Source organism: Notolepis coatsorum (genome assembly GCF_963971535.1).
Source record: "Notolepis coatsorum genome assembly, chromosome: 17".
Classification (NCBI taxonomy): Eukaryota; Metazoa; Chordata; class Actinopteri; order Aulopiformes; family Paralepididae; genus Notolepis; species Notolepis coatsorum.
The window spans coordinates 19,919,155-19,940,544 of record NC_140181.1 but is presented as its reverse complement, the minus strand read 5'-3'; the positions used below and the strand labels follow the sequence as shown (position 1 = coordinate 19,940,544).

Sequence of the window (21,390 nt, the reverse complement as noted above, 5' to 3'; positions counted from 1 at the left end):
AAGATGAGAACAGGATTTATATATATATATATTAACATTGTTTCTCAGCTGAAAGAGTTGTACCCTTCCTTCCTGCTGACTTGTCATACAGAACTTGTAAGTCGCTTTGGATAAAAGCGTCAGCTAAATGACAAAATGTTAATTAATATATATATTATCAATGCCCTCTCAATAACTATGATTAAATTGAGCTATTAATTACGACTTTTATGGCATGCGAAGTAGCATTTTTCCACTGATACCAGTGTTTTCTGGCTTTTGGAGATGTTGTCTGGTAGGTGCCATGGAGGAGGACTGGGTACATACTTTGAGTAAAGTAAGGGGGTTGGGTTTGTAAATGTCCAAACCCAACCCCCTCCATGGTACAGTTTCCCCCCACCCGAGTAGGGTATATCTGCAGAGCCGCAAGCCCAACGTCTGGGCGGGGCTTTGTGGCTTGTACTCAGTTTGAGGCGGGAATTCGGGGCTTGTACTCGGTTTCACTGTGTGGGCGGGGTCGTCGGGGCTTGTACCTTGTCTTGTTTCCTGTAAAACCCGGAAGTAGTCAGTTTGTGCTGTTTATTTTTAATCCTAACCCTAACCTTAACCTTAACCCTAACCCTAACTTTAAAGTGGAGATGAAGCAGTGAGCAATGTGATCCTAGTTTGTTTGTTGTGTACCTTGTGTAAGACAGGGTTCTATAATCAAATGTGAAATCTATCTTATTTGTCTGAAAAATATAATATAATATCCCTGTTTTCAACATGGGCGCCGCCATTTTGTTGCTGACGTCATGGCTGACGTCATGCCGGGGGTTGGGTGTATACACTCTGGTTAGCTGCCTATATTGAATGGGTCAGTCAGCAAATAAAATGTTGCCTACAAAACAACGGGACCGCGGTGGTTCTGTTTGTATTGCTCCTGGCTGTTCAAACTAATTTTACCATGTGAGAGAGAGGAAAGTTGGTTAATTTCCACAAACTACCAGTGAAAAAAACAGTGTTGTCGACATGTTGGCTCGGGCTGGCTGCACTCAGGCGGCGCGACCAGCCTGTTGGACAGGGAAGGAGGATCTGCAGCGAACACTTCATTGCCTCGGATTATGTTGTTGGGGTGGGATGTTTGTCCAGAAGACCACTAATCAGCTGAAGCCGGACGCGGTTCCCTCGGTCTTCGACAGACAGACCGGCGTTAGCTCTTGGGGCCCGGCGTTAGCTCTCGTTAGCTAGCGATAGCAACCGGAGCGTCGCGGAGCATTCAGCCTGCTGGCTACACAGCTTGTGTAGCCAGCAGGCTGAATGCTCCGCGACGCTGGTTGAAGTGGGTCTAGGTAGCCAGCAGGCTGAATGCTCCGCGACGCTGGTTGAAGTGGGTCTAGGTAGCCAGCAGGCTGAATGCTCCGCGACGCTGGTTGAAGTGGGTCTAGGTAGCCAGCAAGCTGAATGCTCCGCGACGCTGGTTGAAGTGGGTCTAGGTAGCCAGCAGGCTGAATGCTCCGCGACGCTCCGGTTGCTAACGCTAGCTAGCGAGAGCTAACGCCGGGCCCCGGCTGGTGCCAACTAGCTAGCGATCGCTCCCGAGAGCTAACGCCGGTCTGTCTGTCGAAGACCGAGGGAACCGCGTCCGGCTTCAGCTGATTAGTGGTCTTCTGGACAAACATCCCACCCCAACAACATAATCCGAGGCAATGAAGTGTTCGCTGCAGATCCTCCTTCCCTGTCCAACAGGCTGGTCGCGCCGCCTGAGTGCAGCCAGCCCGAGCCAACATGTCGACAACACTGTTTTTTTCACTGGTAGTTTGTGGAAATTAACCAACTTTCCTCTCTCACATGGTAAAATTAGTTTGAACAGCCAGGAGCAATACAAACAGAACCACCGCGGTCCCGTTGTTTTGTAGGCAACATTTTATTTGCTGACTGACCCATTCAATATAGGCAGCTAACCAGAGTGTATACACCCAACCCCCGGTATGACGTCAGCAACAAAATGGCCGCGCCCATAATGCTAAATGCTTCAGAAATGTACACAACAAATCGTTTTTTCTTAGAAACTGCTTATTTTTATAACGTGACTTCTTCTGTGGCTTATCTAAATACTAATGTGATGCTATGAATATGTATTTATCGCACTGCTTCATTTCCACTTTAACCCTAACCTTAACCCTAACCCTAACCTTAACTTTAACCTTAACCCTAACCCTAACCCTAACCTGCAACACTGAACACAGAAATGCAAATGCTGTCGAGTCCTCACTGCTTGTAAAAATAAACAGCACAAACTGACTACTGCACAGTCAAACTGAGTACAAGCCCCGAAGTCCCGCCTCAAACCGAGTACAAGCCATGAAGCCCCGCCCAGACGTTGGGGCTTGCGGCTATATTGCCCCACCGAGCCTACCCAACCCCCCCCCCCCCCCCCCCTCCCACCCCACCCACCCAACCTCCTCCAATGTACAGTTTCTTCCCCCTCAAATGTATATACTCTATTTTTGTACTCATAAACAGTACTGTATATTTGTAGATCTGGTATGTCATAAACGTCTAGATGCAACAGTACTGTCTTCTATCTGTATCTCATATATGTAATTAATGTCATTATGAATTGAAAATGGGGGACCCTGATGTAAACAAGACGAAAGTCTTTCTCTGGTCTGCATCCCCTTAACAATTGTGTGTATTGAGCCGTACTGTATTGTACCCATTCTGCAATCTGTTAATAAAATGTTCAATCAATCAACTCTGTGCAGGTATGGCGGTTGCGTGGCCAGATCTCTATAATTTCCAGGTGCACCGTGCCTGTTTCTGGGCCCTTTAAAGTGCTCCAATACAGGGAGTGTTGGGAATGGTGCAGCCCGCAGGCCCAGGTTCACAAAGAGCTCCCAAGCGATGCCAGCTGCCAGCCACTTACACTTGTAGCCCTGTTGTCATGAGCGGGGGCGACAGTGGCTCAGGAGTCGTCTGGTAATCCGGAGGTTCCCAGTTCGATTCCCGCTTCTCCCGGGCAGCGCGTCGAAGTGTCCTTGAGCAAGACACTAAACCCCTAACTGCTCCCGATGAGCAGGTTGGCACCTTGCATGGTTGCCTCCGTCGTCGGTGTGTGAATGTGTGAGTGAATGGGTGAATGTGAGGAACAAATTGTAAAGCGCTTTGGATAAAAGCGCTATATAAATGCACCATTTACCATTTATGAGCAATATGTTTTGCTTAAATTCGATTGTATTATTGTATTTCTTGTTACAAGTTCAGTTAAGTCGTGGTTATATCAAATATTTCAACCGGTGATAATAGCAGGGTCCTATTATGGGCCATTTACAGTATGTGTACTCTCTGTCTGTCTGTCTGTCTGTCTGTCTGTCTGTCTGTCTGTCTGTCTGTCTGTCTGTCTGTCTGTCTGTCTGTCTGTCTGTCTGTCTGTCTGTCTGTCTGTCTGTCTGTCTGTCTGTCTGTCTGTCTGTCTCACTCACTCACTCTCTCATGATGAGCATACACACAAAAGCACCTTAAGTGACTTACACACACACTACACAAGCACACATATTACAGCACACACAGCTGCTACGTACTTACACTGTAGAATATTTTTTTGTTTTATTTATCCACAGTTTTTTACCATGTAAAAACATATACCTTGTATTGTATAATTTGTATAGATCATTGTGTATTGTGTTTACAAATCTACTATATGGTTGAGGAGCCGGGGGAAAACGAGCATCTCACGTTTTTCTGAATGTAGCCTATCTATATTTAAAAAAGCTGTGACAATAAAATAATCGGAATCTGAATCTCTCTCTCTCACACGCACACACACACACACAAGCATGCAGTACACGTCTAGCATAGGTCATGCTGGACCTACAAAAGGCCTTCGACACTGTCAATCACTCCATTCTGATTGACAAGCTAAAAGCAATTGGTTTTGATAGTTTATCAGTGAGCTGGATGCAATCCTACCTGGAGGGGAGAGAACAGATGGTGGAGGTAAACGGTACGGTTGAAAAACCCCTCAGCTCGGAACTAGGCAAAATCTGCATATGGCTCGCTGATAACAAACTATCATTACACATGGGCAAAACAGAGTCCATTCTCTTCGGTTCAAATAACAAACTCAGCAAGACCGACGGCTTCTCAGTTACAGGGGGTGACAATATTGTCACAAGGAAAGATGAAATTACCTACCTGGGTTCCATCCTAGAGGCAAATCTTTCCTGTGACAAAATGGCATCCAATGTAATAAAAAAAAGTCAACCAACGAACTAGATTCTTGTACCGGATCTCCTCTCTGGTAAACAAGAATACCCTGAAGACTCTGGCAGGAGCACTAATTCAAGGGTACTACGACTATGCTTGCACCTCATGGGTACCAAAGCACCTCAAAGGCGCTAAAAACAAGATTACAAACATCACAAAACAAACTGGTCAGACTACTACTTGACCTTACCCCTAGAACCCACCTCACCCCTGCACACTTTGACAACCTAGGATGGCTTAGAGTAGACGACAGAGTACAGCAACTTGCAATGGGCCTGGTCTACAAGATACACTATACGACTAAGGTACCCATGTACATGTCAAAATACTTCCCAAAGGTCAGTGAATACCACGACCACAACACCAGAGGAAGCTCAACAAATCATGTTAAACCCAGATTCGGCTCAAACAAGGGACTAAACACGTTTCGCAATTATGCCACATCAATGTGGAACGCCCTACCCAAAGCTGTAAAGGAATGTCAAAACCGTTCTTAAAGAGCACCTACAGGAGGCTGCAATTCGAAACTGGCCACCATAAATGTCCAAACCCCCCACCCCCACCCCCTCCTAATAGACAGTCTCCTCCCCACCGCATGTATATATTCTCTCCCCACCGTATATTATGTATTGTTTTCTCCCACCCACCCACCCCCTCCTAATGTACAGTCTCCTCACCACCGGATGTATATTTCTCTCCCACCCACCCACCCACCCCCTCCCCATCATATGTATATACTCTGTCAGGATCTATGGGTAACAGTACTGACTGTATATTTGAATACTGTATATGTCACAAATGTATCAGTACTAAATACCTATATGTCCCTATGCCATAAATGTCATGTATGTTGAGTATGTCATAAACACACATTTAATTTAAACAACATAATGTCAATATGAATTGAAAATGGGGGACCCTGATGTAAACCTGATGTACCCCCCCCCCCCACCTCCAATGTACAGCCCCACCCAACCCCACCTACCCAACCTCCTCCAATGTACAGTTTCTATGTCAAATGTATGTCAGTATTCCAATGTACAGTGTCCCCCCCACCTCCAATGTACAGCCCCACCCCACCTACCCAACCTCCTACAATGCACAGTTTCTATGTCAAATGTATATACACTCTTTTTCTGGATTTTTTTTAGTATCACAAACAGTACTGTATTTGAAAATCTGGTATGTCATAAATGTATAGATGTAGCAGTAGGCTACTGTCTATCTGTATGTCGTGTGTGTCATATGATGAATTGAAAATGGGGAACCCTGATGGAAACAAGACGAAAGTCTTTCTCAGGTCTGCATCCTCTTAACAATTGTGTATTGAGCTGTACTGTACTGTACCCATTCTGCAATCTGTTAAATAAAGTTTTCATTCATTCATTCATAGGCTAAATATATAGGGTATATATAGGGTAACTGTACATTGGAGGTGGTTATATAGAAAATGTATAATTTCAGTATAACCTATTTGAAAATATAGCGCGAGGCTGTGGTATAATATATATATATTCATATATAATATTATATTCGCGGTGTAAAACAACAACAGCGAACACAGTGTATTTCAGTGTGTTTGCGTGTTTACAGGAAAAAACTAAGGTAGAGAGACTAGACAAAGAAAGGGGGTGCGCGCGCACTTCGAACGGGAGTGCCTTGCGAACACCGTGACGTAACCACTTCCACCACAACAAGCTGAACAACAAGGAAGTGAACTGTAACCTGTCACCAGGCCGTGATAATAACACAACGTAAAACCTCGGGTTTTCTTTCTCTCCTATTCACACATCCGCGGATCAATTCAGAACAATGAACAACAAAGGTACGTCGTCTATACGGTCCCGGTTCGGGTCGGCTAAGTTAGTTATCTAACCAACGATCCGAGCTAACGGACAGCAAGGTCTTTCGTTAGTGTCGCTAGCGGCCAGCAGCAAACAGACACAGACACAGCGGTAACCGTTAGCCGCTACACGTTAGCTTGTGTAACGGGCACGCTAAGCTATAGACGGGATAGCTAGCTACTAGCCTAGCGGGTGTTGTAATAACAATTGATGTCTAAAACGAGTCACCGTATATAATCTAATGTAAAAACGGCTCGGACTCCCGTTGACCTCAATAACAAAACTGACACCTTGCATTGACAGTTGCATTCCTCCTCCTCTCCCCATTTTGCTACTATGTCCATTACGGTATGTGATATGCTAGTGGCTGCTATATACTCAGTGGTTCGCAATCTTTTCCACGTTAAAGGATCCCTACATTGATGATACACATTATTAGGTTGCAGACCCCCCCATCGGATTAGATTTATTTCACGGGGACCCTCCATCTAAGAATATATATTTTTGTGTTATATATGATTTAGTCGAGAATGCCATTAGTGCCTATACTGTGTGGGGAGTCGGGACTGGGGGGGATGACAATGCTCACAGTTGTACAGTTACCCCCCACCTACCCAACCTCCTTCAATGTACAGTTTCTTCCCCCTCAAATGTATATACTCTCTTTTTAGACTATTTTGTATCAAACAGTACTGTATATTTGTATTGTAGATCTGGTATGTCATAAATGTCTAGATGCAACAGTACTGTCTACCTGTATGTCATGTAGTATGTCATGTATGTTATGATGACTTGAAAATGGGGGACCCTGATGTAAACAAGACGAAAGTCTTTCTCTGGTCTGCATCCCCTTAACAATTGTGTGTATTGAGCCGTACTGTATTGTACCCATGCTGCAATCTGTTAATACAATTTTCAATCAATCACAGTGAAACCTATGCTTGGAGTAGGCTAGTCACTCCTCGTTGGGCTAACTTCTAATGACTAAAATTGTGAAATTAAACGATTCCTGCCTGGTTTAGAACCAGTGCTAAAACTCATGTCTTGTCGACGGATAGCGCAGTGATGATAGTGATTTTGTGTGTTAACACGAATAACCCAGTCAACACAGTTCATAGTCTAATGATTGTGAATAGTGACACTACTTGTGCCGAGCAAGCAAAAATATGAAAGGTGAGCAGTGAGCACACACTTCTGTGACAAGATTAACAGACAATTGAAAAGGTCTTCTCCTCTGACTCCAGCTATGTAATCAGTAATTTCCTTAATAATGGCACTTGAATTTGGCTATTGTCAAAATCCATTCAACCCCTTGTCCCGGCCTGAGAGGTCAACTCAAGTTTATTTGTATAGCTAATATAACAATTACATGGCTCAACATTGCAATGGAATAACCCCCAGACCTCAAAGAAGAAAAAAGTGTGACCAGTGTAATAATTTACATAATATTTCCGCCCTATTGTTGAATTTCAACATCGCTCGCTCGCTCACTCACTCAACCTGGGATTTTGGTACTAACCAGAGCAGAGACCCTGCAATGGGAGATGTTTTTTTTTTTTACCTCGAGGGCTATTTTGAAATGAGAAATCTTATGACTGGATTTGACTTTAACCCTTTCACTGCCACACGACAGAAAGTTAACCCTTTACTATCACACAACCGACGCCGATGCTCCATCATTAGCTCCGCATCCGCGGAGCTAATGATGCTAATGATGGAGCATTGTCGTCGGTTGTGTGATAGTAAAGGGCTAACCTTCTGTATTGTCACAGTGAAAAGGGTTAACCGGCTGTCGTGTGGCAGTGAAAGGGTTAAAGGTGCATTTGTTTTGTGCAGGTTCATACCCCCAGCAAGCGGTGTATCCTCAACAGAGCGCTGGGAACATCTATCCGCCTGCTATGCAAGTGTCTCCACAGGCTCCACCCTACACAGACGCACCACCTGCATATTCTGAGGTAACTATAATGGACTTAAACCTGTGTACTGATTTGACATCATCAATATATGATTCCCCCCATGACACACCACAAACCGCCTCGGCCAGTCCTTCGTGCCACTGTTAGGACTATCTGACTCTTAATAATAAACACTGTTAGGACTATCTGACTCTTAATAATAAACACTGTTAGGACTGTCTGACTCTTAATAATAAACACTGTTAGAACTATCTGACTCTTACTAATAAACACTGTTAGGACTATCTGACTCTTAATAATAAACTGTTAGGACTGTCTGACTCTTAATAATAAACACTGTTAGGACTATCTGACTCTTAATAATAAACACTGTTAGGACTATCTGACTCTTAACACATCCAGCGCCGGAAATGGCTTATGACGTGTTTCAAGTTCATGCTAATTCTGCCATTCCACGATGTACGACGTTATTGAGATCATATTTAATTTTTTCGCCATGTTATTCATAATTCCCTCACGGAGTCTGGTCTGATGCAGTGGGAGCTTGCACAACTCTGCAACGCTTCTATATTGCCGCCTGGTGGATGATCGGCGAGTTACCAAACCGGAAATGGACGAGTCGATCTCGGTGCGTCTGGGAAATGCGTCCGGCACTCACATAGTGTCGCGGGACTCAAGACACACACGTGTATATGGATCGCTGCCATAACTCGATAATCAACATGATTTGGGCTGTTATTATTATTATACAAACCAGAAATGGATCGACTCGATCGCCGTCAAATAAGTGGGATCTTTTTGCTCCAGTCTCATCTGCCAACGGTAAGAGGACGCTGACGTCATTTTCAAGGCGATTGTACATTTCTTTGTTTACAAACCAACTGATCAATAAATCAACCCATACTACATAAAGCATTTACTGACGATCACAGACTTATAAACGACCCCCCCCCCCCCCCGTTCATCCGCGCATGATGAGTCATAACGTTTAGGATCGTATTCAGTTGGATTTTTAATATAGCGTGTATCACGAATAAACTGCAATCGATAATCTATATTATGCGTTTAGGCCTATAACTAGCGTTCTATGAATTACTGCAGAAAACGATAAAAACATATTTATATTCTAGACGGTATTTTCGTATGAATGTATGAATGAAAAAGTATAACGTTCCCACATCCTGAGCGATAGATAATCGATGTTGAATGGGCCATAGTAATGTCAATTTAGCAATACAATTTAAAAAGTTATAACCCTGCAAAGAAGGTGAACATCTCCATAGACTTAGAGTGGTGGCAGAGAGTGGTATAAGATGCTCAAATTGCGTGGCAGGGAATGTGTTAATAATAAACACTGTTAGGACTGTCTGACGCTTAATAATAAACACTGCATGGACTCTGGTGCAGTCTGTTACTACGGTTTGGACCATCATCATCCCTATCACTACTGTCTGATTGAATCCTTCCACTCACTACTGTTCACTACTGTTATCACTAATATCATTACTACTTGCACCGTTCATCTGATGAACGGTGCAGGCAGAGGGCTGTTTGATTGTAGTACACAGGCTACATCAGATGAACGGTGCAGGCAGAGGGCTGGTTGTAGTACACAGGCTACATCAGATGAACAGTGCAGGCATAGGGCTGTTTGATTGTAGTACACAGGCTAGATCAGATGAACAGTGCAGGCATAGGGCTGTTTGATTGTAGTACACAGGCTACATCAGATGAACGGTGCAGGCAGAGGGCTGGTTGATTGTAGTACACAGGCTACATCAGATGAACGGTGCAGGCAGAGGGCTGTTTGATTGTAGTACACAGGCTACATCAGATGAACGGTGCAGGCATAGGGCTGTGTGGTTGTACACAGGCTACATCAGACAAGCGGTTAGGGCTGTCTTAAATACTTCAAAGCTTCGTTCGATGGCACAAGCTTCGAACATAAAAAAAGAAAATCGAAGTTTAAAAAAAAAATACGATTTTTTTTGCCTCAAATCGTGCGCCTCCATTCCAATGAAACGAAAGTAAGCGACGCCTTCCTGCCTCCATTCCAATGAAACGAAAGTAAGCGGCGCCTCGACTCCACCTCTACAACAAGCACGTGGAGATTATCTGTGTTGAAAACAACAAGGACATGTGCAGCAGACATGTTGACGAAGAAGCGAAGCAATGCCGTTTGTTATTTAAGACTATGTCGGACAGATGTGTTCATTGTGCTGCTTTTTTAAAGTGTCCCGACCCATATAAAAATATGTCTTAAAGGGGAACTATTTTACTATTTCTTTCACTATTTGGGCACTTTTACACAATCCCTGTGAGTCTATGGAACACCTCTGTAATTTCTTATTTTATTCATTGTTTTGTATTTCTAATGAAGTCCTCAAAAACAGCATTTTTCTACCTCAAGATCTTAAGCCGTTTTGAGCCTGGGCTCCAACCACAATGGTAACTGTGCTGAGTGTGTGAGTCTCAACATGCAGCTGAGTCTCTCTGACATCACAGATCAGCACATTTTCAGATGACTCAGTTCAGTGAGGGTGAATATTGTGAGAGGAGAATTGGAAGAATGCGCCAATATGAGAATTAGAGACATAGATCATATTAATATAAGTCCATATAGCTAGGAAACAATGCTAAACACTGAAAAAGGCCATTTATAAGATAGTTCCCCTAATAAAACATGCTTAATTAAGTCGAATTCTGCCTTTGTCTCTATCAACTACATATAAATATTTATATAATTGTTTGCTTGATAGACGAAGGTTGCAACATAATTATGTAATGTCATGTCGTTGGCTGTGAGAGCAGCCCCACTGCACCCAGGCAGGGCAGCCGAGTGAAACCTTGTTGGCTGCGTCACAGTCACGAAAGAGGCTACTTAATTAATTAATCCAATCCACTTTATTTATAGAGCACATTTAAAAACAACAAAGTTTACCAAAGTGCTGTACAAGTCCCACAACATAAGATGAAAAACAAAATGTATTAAAAAATGTTTATTCTTTTATTTGAAGCTTCGTATTAAAATCGAAGCTCGGCTCTGAAGCTTCGATTGCCAAAAAAAGCGGTGGTCACCAATTTCGTTGATTCGCTTTTTGTTTATAAGTCAGATTCAGAAATCATGCTTACCAATGTGTAGGGTTGAGTGAGAGTAGCAATGGTGATATTAGTGGCAATATTGAGTAATTTTGAGTCTGGAACACAATGTATGAAGCCGTGACTGTGCACAGTAAAACCAGCCCTCGCAAAAGCTCACAAAATCAATGACACTGGAAAATGAACAAACTCAGAAATATATGATATACCTGCCCTAGGTTAGAAGCCCTTCATCTTCCAGGAAATGGTGCTCTGCCTATTATTGAATATGTATTTTTTAAGTTTAAATTTCACTGTAATTTCGCGCTCCATTAAATCCCTCGTTGAGCTGTCCGGTGAGATTACTTTGACGACGCTTCTCACCAAAAGGTTTAGAGACGTGTTCTAGATGAATGTGCAGGCGTGAGTACAGTGCAGGTTTTTTTTCTAACATGTCGTTACCTACTGTAACGATACGTATACCTACTGCTTTCACTGTCTACAACTGTTCTACACTAATAATAATCATAACGACCTACCTCATACTATAGTCTACCCATATAACTCTGTATGATAGCATGTACAATAGTGCTGTATATATCCATTTATATTTACTGCATATATATATATTTATATATCCATATCTGTCTGTACATACATGCATATAATTAAGCATTACATCACACGCAGGAGTGGTTTGTGACCAATAAACCATGCCTAGGGGTGGTTGTTAGGCCCGAGGCGCAGCCGAGGGTCGTTAGACCCCCCTAGGCATGGTTTATTGGTCACAAATCACGACTGCACGTGGTGTAAAGCTTTTATACAACTGCCAGATTCATCCAACCTTATTTCTATACAATAAACACACATTAATCGAAGATTTATTGAAAAAACCATCCGCCAGAAAAAGTAGTTCCCACAACTCCATGTGGAAGCAGCTTGAAGTGCATCCAACCAAACTAACACATCCAACTGTGTATTATTGGAATGATTGAGAGAAGTTGCCTCATGTGGAAGCAGCTTGAAGTGCATCCAACCAACTAACACATCCAACTGTGTATTATTGGAATGATTGATTGAAAATTTATTAAAACGTTTTCTTTGCCCTATAGGAAAAAAACGTTTTCTTCGCCCTATTTTTTTATTTATTTCTTTTAGCCTAAACTTAACCAGTTGGAAACCAGGGGTACAGTAATAAAATTAGCAATCAACCAATCAATCAATTCAATAGACCATGCTCACTTAAAACAGCGCTGCTTCTCTCTCAGTCTGACTCCCCCGCTGTTGCAGACAGGAGTGTGTGTGTGTGTGTGTGCGTGTGTGTGTGTGTGTGTGTGTGTGTCACAGTGTGTGTGCGTGTGTGTGTGTATGTGTGTGTGTGTGTGTGTGTGTGTGTGTGTGTGTGTGTGTGTATGTGTGTGTTTGTGGGTACGCCAGCGTCGGACAGTGTGAGAGAGAACGCTGCAGTCGGAAAGTAGGAAGGAAGAAATTTAAATCAATCAATTAATCTATCAATCAATCCGCGATTTTTCTTTTGTTCTAGATTGAGTCAAGACCCATCAATTACATCATCCAACATTGTTTAAAATACTAACACATTCCCCTTGACAGAATCGCTTCATATTTAGTCGTTATGGTGCTTTCAACATAACCATTTGTCGTCCGCGATCCTGTTTTCTCCCGGAGTGAGCCGGGGAGGGTTATGTGATTTGGTTGTGGGCGGGTCCTGAGCCCAGGACCGTGGATTGTTACCAATAAAGACGTGTGAATGGCCAATCAGAATCGAGAAATTTGCATGCCGTTGTATAATCCTTTTTACATATCTGTAGATACTATATTATCTATATGTAGTGTTTTTATACCTGTACCACTGTACATATTAACACTTTGATTGCCAGCATGGGGTGGGCGATTTATCGCTTGAGTGCCAGCGCTTAAGTCAATGAGAGGGCGAGCACATTTGTGAACGCATAAACTATATCTTAAATTATGGCTATGTGTCTAATACGCCCATCGCTTATCAATGACTTGCTTGCAGTCAACATGTATGAAACGGATTATTTTTTCATTGGTACATTTCCGTTTTATACCGTTTTGAATAGTATAGTTTTGGAAATTTCTAGAAGAAAAAAAAGATTCCGCAGGAATCGCCCTTTAGTGGAATACACACAACACAACACGTTGTCATTTTCCGGCTGATTTATGAATCGTTTTCAAATAAACGCTAGATTATCGATAGTATATGTGTACGCTAGAGAAGCGGGCTGAAAAATCTATTATCTATGACCTGGTCAGCGCTAACGTCATACACGCACACACACAGACACGTTGTGAAATATGTGAAAAAAAATCTGATTACCCCAAAACTGGTAAAATAGATTCCTTACCTCAGATCAGATGTTCTGCAAAAAGATTATTCCAATTCCTGATCGCCATTCCAAATATCGATCGCGTTTATTGATCCAACATTAGACCTCGAAACAGATAATCCACACTGCTTTCGGTTGCCCCAATGAATGCAATAGTCTCCGGTTACATGCCTGAGAAGTAAAATGTGGAATCCGGAGTTTTCTTTTCACATGCATTTTCATTGAGTCCATTCCAATGGGTGCAATACCATCCGGGAGACGATAGGGGGTGGTATTTGCCCTTTTCAAGCTCATAGACAGTCCCAATGATAACGTGAGGCTGGATTGATGAAAAATGAATGGATATCGCTAATAAAAGAAATAACGATTAAATAACAAGATTTCTCGTCATTGGCACTGAACGCATGGCGGCCAACAACGAGATTTCTCGTTGTTGGCACTCAATGTGTTAATACTACAACGCTGTACATACATCTGATTAGCACTATTACTCAGTAGTAGTACTAATTTATATATTTTATATCCAGTTTAATCACCTGTACATTGTATATTACTATTGCACTTTACTTTACTTGCATTTGCAGTCTGGTTGGATGCCAAACCTATTTTTGTTGTACTGTACTTCTGCTGTATGATGACAATACATTTTAATAGAATAGAATCTAGTCTAATCGAATATAATAGAATCTAGTCTAATCGAATATAATATCACTCTAATATAATATAATGTAGTCTAATCGAATATAATATAATCTAGTCTAATATAATAGTCTAATATAATAATATCTAGTCTAATATAATATAGTCTAATATAATTTAATAATAATAACCCCTTTGAGGTGCCAAACAACAGTTGATGAATTTTACTTTCATCCCAGCAATTTCTTTGTATTAAATTATATTAATTTAAGTTGACGTCAAACACCAGAGCTGCTCACCATATCTCGTTAACACTTCCTTCCAATGTGCTGCTCCCAGCAGTTGGAATGAAATACAAAAAAGATTTTGAAAATGGACAAATTGATCGCCCTCACTCAGGGTTCGAAATTAACGGGGGCTTGGGGCAAAATGCCCTAGAAAATTTACCAAATGTCCTCGAAAATCAGTTAAGGGTGGCAAAAAAAGCCCCAGACAGTTTACTAATTATATATATAATTATATATATGCTCTACAGTGCGAGCATTTCACTCGTTTTTGCCCCTAATAATATGTGTGTGCGAACCGGAAAAATCATTTACTCGCAGTGTGCGAGTGAAGATTACAAACGCTCCGCTGTTAATAGTTCAGAAACTACAAGTCCCACAATTTGTGATTTTGGTGGTATGTGCTATTTCCTATTTGCACATATGTATAGCCCTTAGTATGCACACGCACAGTATAATATGCATGTAATAAATAGTGTGTTAATAAACTCTGTTACTTGAACCATTTTCACTGTGCTCCTAAATTCTTTGTGTGCTCCTAAATGTTTATTTTATTTATTAAAATTTTATTTAGGAGCACATGTGCTCCTTGGGAAAAAGGTTAGCGTAGAGCCCTATATATGGAGACATTAACATTACGTTATCAAACATAGGGACGAAGACTGTAAAAAAAAGTGTCGACAATGTTTTATAATCTTTATGTTAATTTTCATCATAAAAATTCTGTGCCCCCGAAATACAAAAAAAGCCCCCGAAAATCAATTAAGGGGGGCAAAAAAAGCCATGGAAAAATAATGTTAATTTCTAACCCTGCCCTCACTACTTTTAAGGACTCTTATCGTATTGGAATTGTTTACACACACCTGCAACTGTCACCCAGCCTTTTAACTGTAATTTGACTGTTCTGCTTACCTTGTCATTTTATTTGTTTGTTTGATCTGTTTTAATTATTTCCTTTACCTCTGTCATGTATGTATCGTCTGTCCCTCTTCCACGTTACCCTTCGAGAGGCCCTCTTGTCCTCTCACCAGGTCCTCTTGTCCTCTCACCAGGCCCTCTTGTCCTCTCACCAGGCCCTTTTGTCCTCTCACCAGGTCCTCTTGTCCTCTCGCCAGGCCCTCTTGTCCTCTCACCAGGCCCTTTTGTCCTCTCGCCAGGCCCTCTTGTCCTCCCGCCAGGCCCTTTTGTCCTCTCACCAGGTCCTCTTGTCCTCTCACCAGGTCCTCTTGTCCTCCCGCCAGGCCCTCTTGTCCTCTCGCCAGGCCCTCTTGTCCTCTCACCAGGCCCTTTTGTCCTCTCACCAGGCCCTCTTGTCCTCTCACCAGGCCCTCTTGTCCTCTCACCAGGTCCTCTTGTCCTCTCACCAGGTCCTCTTGTCCTCTCCCCAGGTCCTCTTGTCCTCTCACCAGGTCCTCTTGTCCTCTTGCCAGGCCCTTTTGTCCTCTCGCCAGGTCCTCTTGTCCTCTCACCAGGATATAAAAATAAAATTTAACACCAACCTTCTTACTGTCCTACTATCATGCTCTCTTCCTAATATACTAACATGTCTCTACTACTCTCACCAGGTCCTCTTGTCCTCTCACCAGGTCCTCTTGTCCTCTCACCAGGTCCTCTTGTCCTCTCGCCAGGTCCTCTTGTCCTCTCACCAGGCCCTTTTGTCCTCTCACCAGGTCCTCTTGTCCTCTCACCAGGTCCTCTTGTCCTCTCACCAGGTCCTCTTGTCCTCTCACCAGGTCCTCTTGTCCTCTCACCAGGCCCTTTTGTCCTCTCACCAGGTCCTCTTGTCCTCTCACCAGGTCCTCTTGTCCTCGCACCAGGCCCTTTTGTCCTCTCACCAGGCCCTCTTGTCCTCTCACCAGGTCCTTTTGTCCTCTCACCAGGCCCTTTTGTCCTCTCGCCAGGACCTCTTGTCCTCTCACCAGGTCCTCTTGTCCTCTCACCAGGTCCTCTTGTCCTCTCACCAGGTCCTCTTGTCCTCTCACCAGGTCCTCTTGTCCTCTCACCAGGTCCTCTTGTCCTCTCACCAGGTCCTCTTGTCCTCTCCCCAGGTCCTCTTGTCCTCTCACCAGGTCCTCTTGTCCTCTCACCAGGATAAAAAAATAAAAATAAAATTTAACACCAACCTTCTTACTGTCCTACTATCATGCTCTCTTCCTAATATACTAACATGTCTCTACTACTCTGCACTCAACACTGCAGCACTCAAGTTTCAACACTTTGATGAACATTGTTACTCAGCTGAAAGAGTTGTACCCTTCCTGCTGATTTGTCATACAGAACCTGGCTAAAAGCGTCAGCTAAATGACTAAATAAACCAGCCTATTGGGATGTGAAAAACTGTGATTTTATATCTCTGCACTTTATGTGCTCATTTTGTTCCTGTCTTTTTTCTGTTGTGATGCACTTTGAGCTGCAATTTTCTGTATGAAAGGTGCTATACAAATAAAGTTGATTATTAAAAATTACTCAATGGAAACGTCTCTTTCTCTCTACCAGATCTATCAGCGCAGATATGTGCTTCCACCCCAGGGGCAGGTGCCTCTCAGATGTCCTCTCACTACCCCAGCGCTCAGATGTTCATGTCTCTCTCTCTCTCTCTCTCTCTGCAGATCTACCAGCCCAGATATGTGCTTCCACCCCAGGGCCAGGTGCCCCAGATGTCCTCCCACTACCCCGGCGCTCAGATGTTCATGCCCATGCAGCAGCACCTGCCGGTGGGCCACGTGGGCCAGAACGTCCCCATGGCCTACTACCCCATGAGTGCCATGTACCCCCCTGGCTCCACGGTGATGGTGGACGGCGGCTTCGATGCCGGCGCACGCTTCGGGCAGAGCAGCGGCGTCTCCATCCCAGTGAGTATCGGCGCGAGGTGGTGAAATAAAGGGGGCGACGGCAGCGGCCCGGGAGGCAGAGCGCCGTGGCCGTCTGGTAATCCGGAGGTTTCCCCCGGGTTCGATTGCCGCCGCTCCTCCTCCCCGGGCAGCGCGTCGAAGTGTCGTTGAGCAAGACACTTAACCCCCTAATTGCTCCCGATGAGCAGGTTGGCACCTTGCGTGGTCGCCTCCGCCGTCGGTGTGTGAATGGGTGGAATGTGAGGAACAAATTGTACCATTTACCAGTTACCATTTACAAATAGGATTCGAACAAATGATCGGAAGATCACCGGTTCGAGCCCCGGTCAAGGCCGTTGTCGGAAAGTGGTGGTGTTGTCCAGCAGGGGGCACTCTGTCCTCTGGACTTGTCAGTAACTATGCCGTTAAAGAACCCAGGACGCCTATCGCAAAGAGTAGGGGGTTCCCTGACGTTCCTCGCCAAATTCCCAATCAGGTCTCTGACATCAAGGCCACCTAATCATCCCTTCCCCTTAATTGACTATCAATCCATGTCTCCTGAGCCCTTCAGCCATTGTGTAGTGTGATGTGTGCCTGGTGCCAGTGTATGGCAGCCATTGAGCCTGTAGCCCAAGGTTGGGTGCTACCAGTGGTGGTGAAGGAGGCAATTTCCACCCTACATTGTGGGGAGCGCTTTGACTGTCTAGAAAAGCGCTATATAAATATAATCAATTATTATTATTATTAATTTTGACTTCTCTCCATTAGCAGAGACGGTCCCTGTCTTTCATTTAGTGTCTTAGCAGATCTCAGCCTCCTCCACTGGTGTTGAAAATGGGTGAAAGACCATTAGGGATGCACCATATATTGGTATCGGCCGATGATAGATATTTTTTTCATGGCGGCTACGTGGCGTAGTGGGCAAGGCGCTCGCCACGAAATCTGGAGACGCTGGGCTTGCCTGTTCGAGCCCAGCGCTCCACATTTGCTTTCAGTTTAGCTGGTCGTCCGTACTAATACACATTGGCCGTATTAGGGGGTGGGAAACTGATGGGTGGGGATCGGGCGTTGTGGACAGCGACTCCTACAGGTCGGTTGGTGCGCCTGCGCAGTAGAATCAGGAAGTGTCGGGGGCAGCGTGAGCCTCCCGCGCGTTACTCCTCGCCACTGAGAGATCGAGCTGCGCAGGTGAAAAGATGCGACTGCTGTTACCTCAAGTACCGGAGGGGACTTGTGCTATGTATGACTTAGTCCACATTGCAGCCGGCTTGTGGGAGGCAAGAAACAGCGTTCGTGACAGGGGAGGGTTGAATTGGATGATACGAAATTGGGATGGGAGAAAATATAGAAAATGGGAGAAAAAGTGGATAAAAAAAATATATATTTTTTTCATATATCAGTATTAGTCCAATGAGCAAAACCGGGCAGATATATCAGCTGGTGATAGTGATTTTAATTTATTTTATGTCCGATGAGGAAAAACGGATGATTATTTCTCGTGTTTTTTTTCTTTTGGCTACAGTTTGTTTAGGTAATGCTACTTGACAATGATGCAGCAATGTTCATATCAGTGCATCCTTAATTACTCTTAATACAAACCATTAAAATTTGCGCATTGATTTGCGCAAATCAACCTTTACTTATGAATTCTGGACGGGGTCAGAGCAAACTGGGAAGCTTGTATTTGCTCTCTTTTTTTGTATTTGTGGTTAACAGCCTTGAACCAGGCAACGTGTGATTTGGCTATATTTTTCCAAACATGTATCCAAAAATATACTCTTTCTGGCAGCACGCAAGTCCAATTTCCTTTTCACAAATTCACACACCTCTGAGGCGTAACTTTCAGCCAATCGTTGACCTCCTTATTATTTGGTTCCGCCCACCCGAGATGTCAATAATAATGTTCAAAATAAAATGGGCCCTCCTGGCTGCCTGCACGGCAAGGTGGTTGCTATGCAATATACACACTAGTAACAACTAGCTGGCGTTCTTTTTCTCATATTTACCAAGGTCGAACTGGGAATCCCTGTTCAGCGTGAGGTTAACTATCGTAACCAATCGTCCTGCTATATTACTTTTATCTGTAATGTATCAGTCTCCACAGTTACTAGCTAGATTAATACATTTAGTGGAAGGGCAATCAAATAATCTGGATAAAACCATTGCTTTATCTGTCTGATTCAGATTTTGAGTCCATATGAGCGTATGTGTGTGCCGTGACGCGAGGGATCCCCGATCTGCACACGTCAGGTTAATGTTTCTTTCCTCAGACGTGGAGTGATACTGATACTGATTTGTGAAAAGGAATTGGAATCATAGCTCTGGATATACGCTCATTATGCCATGGCTATGAACCAATCATATTGCTTGATTTTAGCTACCCGTTTTATAATGAGTTTTAGCTAACGTTAACACACATGTTCTGTAACATTTATTGAATATGGACAAAACTTAAACAAACGCCATATCTCATGAATAAAGCAATTTGGGGGGAAATGTTTCTAGGTTCATGTAAACTTATGTGGCTGATGTCGACAGTGACGTGTAGTAACAGTTTTTAAATAGTCAAAGTGACCAGTGAATTTAGGAATTAAAAAAGAAAAGGGTAATTTCCTGCCATGAATAGGATGCCCTAGAGATCGTACATTTTATTTATTCACGTCATTCATATGTTTTTGGGGGGAACAAAAATATGTCCCTCCTTGCAATTTTCTTCCAAATGTGCACACTTCCTCAGAGTGTTTAAGTATATTTGTCTTTTTCCCCCGTTTTGATAATATTCCAGCCCCCACCACCCGGACACCCCCCCAACGCAGCTCAGCTGGCCGCCATGCAGGGTGCCAACGTGGTCATGACGCAGCGCAAAAACAACTTCTTCTTGGGCGGCTCCAACGGAGGTTACACCATCTGGTAACACCAAGCCTCCTCCTCAACACCTCCTACAAGCCCAAACCCCTGCCCCCCCCCCCTCCTCCCCCTTGTTCCATCTGCCTCCCTGTCCAGGCTGCTTGGCCACGCCACAATACTTATATCACCTAACGGAATGTAATACTTAGAGCCCTTGTAAAAGGTACAGTACTCCACTCCTGATCTAGACACACCATATTACAGCTGAGGGATACCACTGCCTGGAAAGGACAAAAAAAAGAAAAGAAAAAACTACAAAAAAACAATATATATTCTTAGCTACGTAACTCATTCCACGATCGTTAATTTTAGCCTAGCTTTTGTCCTGCTGTCTTGAGTCATTCCAGATTTCACCTCTTACAGGTTCGGATATACTGTATATCTGGTCAAAGTTTGCATTAAGATGTTCTTGTACATGTAATTCAAATGGTGAAATATCCAATTCACGTTATATACCACTTTAGCTGCTTCGAGGTTACATTGGATTACAGTTGTGCAGTCGTGGTAAACATACAAAAGGACAAACGGGCAATTTCTACTTATCCTAATGGAAACTGTTCCGATTAGTGTAGTTGCATAAGTTTCTGTGTAATAATTTCATGTAAATATATGGATTCTTTTGACTACAGAAACGACATTGCAGATATGCGAGAATAAAAATTAAATGAAATTCTTGAATGGCCTAAGACCATTATCTGCTTTGTTTGCATGGTATCCAGAATAGCATGTGACAGATTTGTCATACGGTTTCCAAATGCGTGACAAATGCATCACATAGTAGAATAATCACTAGCTAAGTAGAATTGAGCAAATATGAATGGAACTGTTTTCATGCAATCTTCAAGGTGGTATACTGTACCTTATTGGGCAACTGTAGTTGAACATAACCAAGTGCCAAAGAGCACTTCAGATAGCCCTAAATTAAAAGCAAACGAACTTCAGTAAACTTAAAAGGACAGAAATGTGATGAAAATCCAAATAGTGATTTAGGTGGAAAGGGTTGGTAGGTGTAACATTTTAGCCAATTTTTTGTTTCTATGTTTTTTTCTTTATATATATTTCTTCTCCACAAAGTCGGATACCCAGAATTTAGTGTTCTGTTATAAAAAAATATTTCAAAAACTACACTTCACTGTTTCTACTTTGTGTCTTGTCATGTAACTTGGTATCATCCGTTCAAGGGTTTAAAGTGCACCTCTTGTTATAGCATTATTTAACATTTTCCACGAGTTGAGGTAACGTGTTTTTTAACATTTTCCACGATGGTTGAGGTGACAGTTTAAATTTTTCAGCGT

General features: G+C 43.1%; 1 protein-coding gene across 1 annotated transcript; it reads left to right on the top strand.

Moving 5' to 3' along the window:
* Positions 1-5,913: 5,913 nt before the first annotated feature.
* Positions 5,914-21,222, top strand: dazap2 (DAZ associated protein 2). The gene is made up of 4 exons (XM_084333207.1): positions 5,914-6,052; positions 7,908-8,026; positions 16,967-17,209; positions 19,974-21,222. The coding sequence occupies exons 1-4, from the start codon at positions 6,040-6,042 to the stop codon at positions 20,100-20,102; spliced, it is 504 nt and encodes a 167-aa protein (XP_084189333.1). The 5' UTR covers positions 5,914-6,039; the 3' UTR covers positions 20,103-21,222.
* Positions 21,223-21,390: the final 168 nt, after the last annotated feature.

Excerpts from the sequence above, each read along its gene's own strand:
- dazap2 (XM_084333207.1), top strand. Across the intron at positions 8,027-16,966 it reads CACCACCTGCATATTCTGAG|ATCTACCAGCCCAGATATGT; the intron begins GTAACTATAATG and ends CTCTCTCTGCAG. Across the intron at positions 17,210-19,973 it reads GCAGCGGCGTCTCCATCCCA|CCCCCACCACCCGGACACCC; the intron begins GTGAGTATCGGC and ends ATAATATTCCAG.